At 42.8% G+C, this 7,347-nt stretch overlaps 1 protein-coding gene across 4 annotated transcripts in view; it reads right to left on the bottom strand.

Annotated features, from left to right (window-relative positions):
* Positions 1–1,055: 1,055 nt before the first annotated feature.
* ATRX (ATRX chromatin remodeler) overlaps positions 1,056–7,347 on the bottom strand; it is a 119,753-nt gene continuing 113,461 nt past the window's right edge. For all 4 annotated transcript variants that reach the window (XM_083372297.1, XM_083372296.1, XM_083372298.1 and 1 more), the window contains 3 exons: positions 6,832–6,927; positions 5,587–5,715; positions 1,056–3,820 (listed from right to left, as the gene is read on the bottom strand). In XM_083372297.1, the coding sequence (XP_083228423.1) occupies positions 3,506–3,820; positions 5,587–5,715; positions 6,832–6,927 (540 nt within the window). In that variant the 3' untranslated portion in view covers positions 1,056–3,505. The remainder of the gene's footprint in view (positions 3,821–5,586; positions 5,716–6,831; positions 6,928–7,347) is intronic.

The raw sequence follows: 7,347 nt of genomic DNA, 5'->3' as shown, positions 1-7,347 counted from the left end.
CCTGAGACTTGACTGATCCGGGACTGACCAAATGGACTGAGGGGTGGGGTTTTGCTTGGGGACACTTTAAAAATGTCGATCTGCGAGACAGTTTTCAGGTCCTGTCTATTATATCCTTTGTCACCTATGTCTTAGTAAAAGTTCCTGCTTGGACAATCTTGTCTCCTTTTTCTTTTCTAAGATGTGGATTGGAGTGGGTTCTGACAGTGCATTTCTTTATTGCTGGTGGAACCCAAGGTATCTTAAGAGCATCAGGCAGAGAAAATCCACTATAGGTGTTTTAAGGGAGTACTTGTATTAATAAGCACTTGTATTAATAAACTTCAAAATAACTGAAAAGTAAGCATGCTAACATCCTGCTCTCCAGGGGCCACAGATCTAATAAAACTATAGTGCTAATACATCCAGTGATACATCTTGAACTCTGGTTCAAGATTTTAATTTTACACAATATTAATGATCTGTTTGGGAGAATGAAAAATTGGAAAAATCTTATCTTCAAAGTTTTTGATTGCAAGAATGTTCAAATAAATTGTGCTGGGTGATGGTTTTTGTTTTTAAAGTGAGGTTCAAGCCAGGAAATTGTTTTATGTGCTGTTTCCTAATTTTCACAGGAGATTCACCAGGGATAAATTCCTAGGTAAGGAAAAAATCAATTGCAAAACTGAGTTTTACAAAATCATAAGTCTTGTTCAGATTTGTGACACAAGTTATGCTTCTTTTTTAAAAAGTGTCCCGATTGGGGAACTAGAATGGATGAGTTAATCCCTAGCTGAAACTGAAAATATTTGGGCCTATCTTTTCAAGTATTAATTTAAGCAAGACTGTTTAACATTCCAAGCAGTGTTTTGAGTTTATGAGCATCTGGGGGCAAACTGGGGCACAAGTGGCAAAGGGGTTCTGCTGTGCCCGAGAAACTTGTGGGGCTGCTGAAGGCATCTAGCGGGGTCACTACAGAAGCGGGGGAGGGGGGAGGTCCTGATTCGACAAGGAAGTTCCTATTTCTTGTGCCAGATAGGGCAGCAGCAGAACCAAAGCAGTACAGTGAACATGGGTGTATTTTGGTCACTTTATTAAATGAGATATTAAATATTTTAAGATTCAACTACCAAACAGCACTTTGAATGGTGAAAACACAGATAGCATACTGTCTTACTTGAATGCTTTTCTTTAAAAACAATTTCCAGTCCATAATATATATTTTACAAAACAGCCTTATAGGAAGAAGTGACATCTTTTCTACAGTACTTTTATGATATTTAATACATAACTGAAAAAGCCATCTAAACAGAAATGAAGGCCAAGTTTTCACAGCTGTATGATTCAGCAGCCAAAGCTGGTCAAGGAACTGAAACATTACTATACAACTGGGACAAAAACATGTACAGGATCACAATACTAAGCAAAAACGCTTTACATCCAAAGGAATAAACAGGTTACAAAATGTGGAGAATTTAGCAGGCAAAACTGTATTACAAGCAACATTTTATTCATCATCTTATATAAGCCATTTCAACTAGAGAAAACATCTAAAACAAATATAAAAATGAGTTTTTGTTTTCTGTCTTTAAATATTGATTAAAGCTTGATGTTATACTCAAAAGCACATTATTATGCAACTATAATGTTGTGAGAAATATGTAAGTGGTCCAAGTCTCGAAGACATCCTCATCCACATCAGGTATCTTCTTATTGTGGGAAAAATAATGGGATTTTAAAATGTTGCCTAAATTTCACACTAAGTCTTTAGAAATTCCCAACTCAGAAAATGTAGGAATGTTCTAGACAGATATATTTGCTTTCAAACAATTGTCTCAGAAAGTCTGTATTTCGTTTCTTCTGAAGTAAGCACAAATTTCGGAGCATTTCCTTTTTTACTAATTTAAAGTAATGTAATAAATTAACTCCACTGGATGACGTTGGGCTGAAGATTCACTCCAGTACTTCACTATGAAAAGAGAACTAAAAATAACTCACAATTATTTTTCCCTGTAAAACAGATGTTCCAATCACCAATCGAGAAGTATCTAGTTAAAAATAAAAATATTCTCCAAAATCAGTGCTGTCTAAATTCTAAGATTCAGGTAAGAGAAGAAAAAGGCATTGTTCCTCAAGAATGATATAGAAAGCCAAAAATCTGGACTCCAACAGATATTAGTAATTCTCACTTTTCATGGTCTGTAGTCAGTTCTTCCATCTGTACATTTTCTTCTTCCGACTCCAGTAGCACAAAGACACCTGTCATTTTATTATGATGCTCACATTCCAGAAGTTCTTCTGTTTGAAAAAAATCAGATGGACTAATGCACAAAAAAGCTTTATGTTGCCAAAACAGAAAATAGATGACTTCCATTTTTATGCTGAGAAGTAGCTGTTAGTGCTATACTTAATCGGACATTCTTTTTTCCTCCTAAGGTTGAAATAAAAAAAAAAATGTTTTTTTCTCCCTCACCTTCATATTCTTAAAAGAATGAAAACTAGAGAAGAAATGTGAGATAACCAGAGATACTTCTCTATAAAAGGAGGAATTGTTTCACAACTCTGGCAGGCTGTGAAAGCCCCTTCCTCCTTCACGCTTGGAGAGCAATGGCTCCACCAGTTCAAAATTAAGGCCGGAGCCAGTCTCCCTCCCAAGGGCCCCCGCTTTAAACTGCCCCAAGGTCCCTGGAATTCAGCAGGCTTCCTCGCTCACCCTACTGGTCGGCAACAGGGCGGGGCACCAGCACCGAGATGAAGGTGTCGCTAGAAGCGCGCTTTGCGTCAGAGTCAGCGCGAGACGAAGAAACGTGGCTGAGGGACAAAAAGGTACTGGATGTTCTCCCCCCCCCTCCCCGCCCCCAAAGAGGAAACAGTAGTGGCAGAAGGCTAGAGAAAAGAGACTTTCCTCCGGCCATGATTTAAGGCTGCAAAGTGTTTCCAGGAAACTGTAATTCAGACGTTTTAGAGCGGTAGTTTTTTTAAAAAATATTGCACTGTCTCTAGATCATTTTCTTTATTTTTCCATCACGAATCATAAAGAGTAGAACAGACTTCTGGGTCAGTCTTGTGTGCCACGTGGGAAGAAATAGAAAAGAGTCCCATCATTTGAGGAATCAATTTTAACCAAGAACTCAGCTGCGTACACGGAGGGGTGAGGACCGAAATGTACAGATCTGGGCGAAGTTCTCGAGGCTCTTCTCCTCCTTGGCTTCGGGGGCAGTTGGGAGAGGAAGCCTGCAGAGCCCCTTCCTGGGACGGGAGGGGCCGTTTTCACTGAAAACAACTCCGCATCTCCTGAACTCGACACATGTAAGAAGATTCCAGCCAATGTCACTGACAAAGATTGGGACAGGATAGCACGTCATATCAAAACAATACGAAAATAATAAAATAGAGGGTGTGACTAAGAGGAGGGGAACTATTTATACAGTTGAGTTCTGTTAAGCCACTGATTCCTAAAAAAATAAAAAAAGTTTCTCTCTCTCTCTCTCTGATTTTAACAATCCTTCGAGCGGCCAGTGCAAAATCACAGCGGTTTCCCTTGGGAGGGCCCGGGGCTCTTGCCACCGATGGGGGGAGGCGCTCGCTGCAGGGGCGGGGGGTGCAGGCCGCCAGCAACCGACTGGTACATTCCTCGGAGGTCGATCTGCTGGAAGTTGGAGGGGTTCATCATCAGGCCGGGGGGCTTGGGCATCATCAGGTGGCTCATGGCTGCCTGCTGAGCCTGCTGGTAGGAGAACTGTGGGTGCTGCTGCTGCTGCTGCTGCTGCTGCTGAGCCTGCTGGCTGAATTGCTGCTGCAGCCGCCGGTTCATCAGGATCCTCTGGACGCAGCTGATGAGCTGTGGGAGGAAAGGGCAGCTGTGAGCAGGCCGGAGCGCACCTTCCTTTTCAGCCGGGGGGAGGGTGAGCCTGCCCCGCCCAGGTGAGCCAGACAGGAAGCGCGATCCGATGAGCTCATGCTACTGTATTGTAAAGCTGCATTAACAGAAGTATCTGTTGCGTATCCGAAGGACAAACTTCTCACCGCCACTTTTAACCGTCTAAATCAACTGGGACAGGCCCTTCCTAAGTTCCTTCCTCTAATCCTTAAGCCCCCGGAGGCTCCCGCCCCTCTTCTCTGATCGTTTCCCTCAAGGTCATTCTCACATACCGTTGCACCGAGGGATATCCCAACTCCACCTCACATTTGCCACACTGCCACCACCGTTGCTAGCATGGTGGCATTTGCAAACGGGTGACTGGAGTGGCTGCAAGGTGACCCCAGTTCAGATGACGATTTTCTCGGCCAGCGGCATTTATCCGAGTTGCCAGAGGAATGGGCAGTCTCCGTTTTGGCCGGCTGTCACCTTATGCTTGCTGTGCTTTGCTGACAGACTGCCGTGAACTTTGGGGAGGGGATGCTTGGGGAATGGAAAGAGACACTGCTCCAAAGTCACCCAGTCGGAAGGAGTGGGGAGCCCTCCACCAAGCTGCACTTGGACTGACCATCCCGAAAACATCTTGCATGGCCTTGATTTGTGATGGGGGGGAAGCGAGGGACAGTGGGGGGGGAGTAGAACTTAGGGATTTTGGTGGGCAATTCTCAGTTCTGGCTGTGCAATACTGCAATACACTTGACCTCTAATACAGCTATACCTTTCTCAACAGATGGAGCCACGGAGGTTTTGGGTTGTGGCCACTGACAGTTTCACAGAATGTCTCATCAGAAATGTTCAAGTGCAATCCTTTAACTACCAATCCCTTTTATTATGCATTAATTCCTTGAGAGGTGGCACTTTCTAGGGAGTAAAGCCCCACTGAAGCATAGAAAAGTCTGACCCCACACAGCTCCATTGTTGCCTTATTCCATTTTATATTTCAAAAGCTATTTCTAAAGGCATGCAATTTTCACTTGATTTAAACTTATAAATTAGATTGACTTTGAGGCAAGTGCGCATTCTCTTTGCATCATCTGAAATAGAAGACCAGGGCCAAAAATGGCAACGGCTCCGGGCTACAATAAAATGCTGTGCAAGGTTTACGAGCTGCTGTTCCTAAGTAGCTCAAGAGGAGACTTCCTGAAAAACCCTTCCAGGAATCTTATCACATTATTACCCCGATATCGCTACAGCTAGTTGATTTTAGAGGCTAGAAACTCTAGGGCTAGAAATTGAGAGACCCTGAGTTCCAGTCTTGTCCTAGGCACAAAACTATCCTCTATCTCTAAGAAGGATGCCACTTCCAAAATCACACCCCAGCAAACCCAGTGTGGGGATCTGTCTATGTAGTCACCAGGAATCAGTAATCCTTGATGCTCCCCTCCCACCCACCCCCAATTCACCAAGGGAGAAGGGAAAGGAGGCAAGAGCAAATCCTTCCAATATTCCTCATTAAGCATTTTTCTTAATACGTGGTTTCCAGCTACGTGGAAAGGAAAAATAATGATTTCACGTTTTGGGCACTATGCCAGACTAGAGATCTTAGTTCTCCCATCCAAACGTTGTCTGGGTGCTTCCAAATCAACTTGGATACAACTCGGGGTGGGAGTGACCCTACAAGGTCCATACAAAGAAGTCGCTTTCTACATCCCTACAGGAACCACCAAGACTGAGTTTTTTTTCCTCACCATTTGCTGCTTGGTCAAGACATCATTATAAATAGCTTCCCGACGTTTCACATCCAGCTCCTGACTTGCCTGGCGGCTCAGAGCCAAAGCCTGGACCTGAGACTCTGTCAGGGTGAGATTCTCCTTCCACTGCGAAAGAAAAGCATCACAAAGACCTTCAGAGAGGTTCCAAAGAGTGGCCCTTTCTCTGTGAAAAGGGCCGACTGATCGCCATGCATTCCAGCTGCTCTTCAAAGGAGAGCAAGTCCTCACATTTTTCCCCACACAAATATGGGCGATTCTCTCTGGCAGAGGCAACCTGGGATCAGCAGTGAAATGCATAGGGGAGTTGCTGCCAATTTTGCCTCTCCAGGGATTGTGTAAGGAAGCCCAGAAGCAGCAGGCCATCTGGGGCATCGCCATGGGCAGGAATTCCCCTTCTCCTGCCAGACCTGGGCCTTCCCGCCCAATATTGTTGCAGAGTCAGGCAGCTGCTTCCCCTAAAGGACTGCCCGGCCAAGACTTTGCATTTCCCCCCTTGAACGGGAGTCGCCATGAGTGGGGAGCAGACTAAGGAAGGGCCAATTGCAAAAGAGTCGGCACTACTGAAATTGGCTCAGACTGGGCTTGAAGGCTCACTGAGGAAATATACACCATTGTCCTCTGTTCTCCTATGAAGCCAGCCATGTCCAGAGGAGCCTTCCGTCCACACACAATCAATTGACAAAGAGTCTGGTGCCATCCACAAATCAGATCACACACAAACTGAGCATCATCTGGTCAGGAACACCAGCACCATATGACAAGTTATATCTTCATATCTGCTTTCATCATTGATGCAACTCCCAGTTGAATGTATCTGAGCATAGACTTTATTCTGGAGATTCCAAATAAACTGGTTCTTGTTATTAATGAGAATCAGTGACATTTTTGAATAACAGTCTAACGTTTGCTCATTAACAGTTATCTAATCTAGACAACTCCAAAGAGTTGTCAACTGACTTCAGTGCCAAAATTTAAATCTTTCCCACTGTATTAACAACTCCTTCTCCTCATTAGATTTTTACCCTGCCTTTTTATATAACATTACACTGCAAAAGAAATATGTCTGTTTTTAAAAGACCTGTTAAAAATCAAAGTTTTGAAATAAAACTACACAAAAGAAATAGCAATTTATCATCTAAAGTTTGAACACGACACAACAATCTGAAAAAAGTATACAATTTCAGAACAAAAATGGATGATCACATTTTCTACCACACTTACTATAGAGGAAATAATGTCTTCAAGGGGTTGAATTCTTGCACCAGTAACACTGTTAGTTGCTTCCACAACTTTTTCTCTGCCTTGATTAATGAGGTCCTGGAAGGAATTTTGGAAGTCATCAAAACTGGTTGAACAGTCAGAAATTGAGGTGTTCTTAAATATAATGAATTTTTGTATCCACATCTCTACATATGCTTTTATATATCTAAATCATGCAAAAACAGGGTCCCATTTCAAATCATGCTATGGGGCACTAGATAGAAAAACAATTTACCCATCCTGGAGACAGATGTAAAAACATAAACATTTTCACATAGGAACAGCTTTGTTTCACTTAGCAATGGAACATGGAATCAGCAGCTTTTATATTCGAACTAATTTTCCTGAAAACAATTAAGTGCTCATGATTTGGTCTTTAATAATACAACTCAGAAATTCATACTGCACAAAAGTGTAACACTTTCAGTATGAAACAACAGTAAGACTGAACAAAAGATATAAACTATGGAATTCTTT

Source organism: Vipera ursinii (assembly GCF_947247035.1).
Source record: "Vipera ursinii genome assembly, chromosome: 12".
Classification (NCBI taxonomy): Eukaryota; Metazoa; Chordata; class Lepidosauria; order Squamata; family Viperidae; genus Vipera; species Vipera ursinii.
Note: the sequence above shows the minus strand (reverse complement) of the source record. Positions and strands in the feature narration are given on the sequence as shown.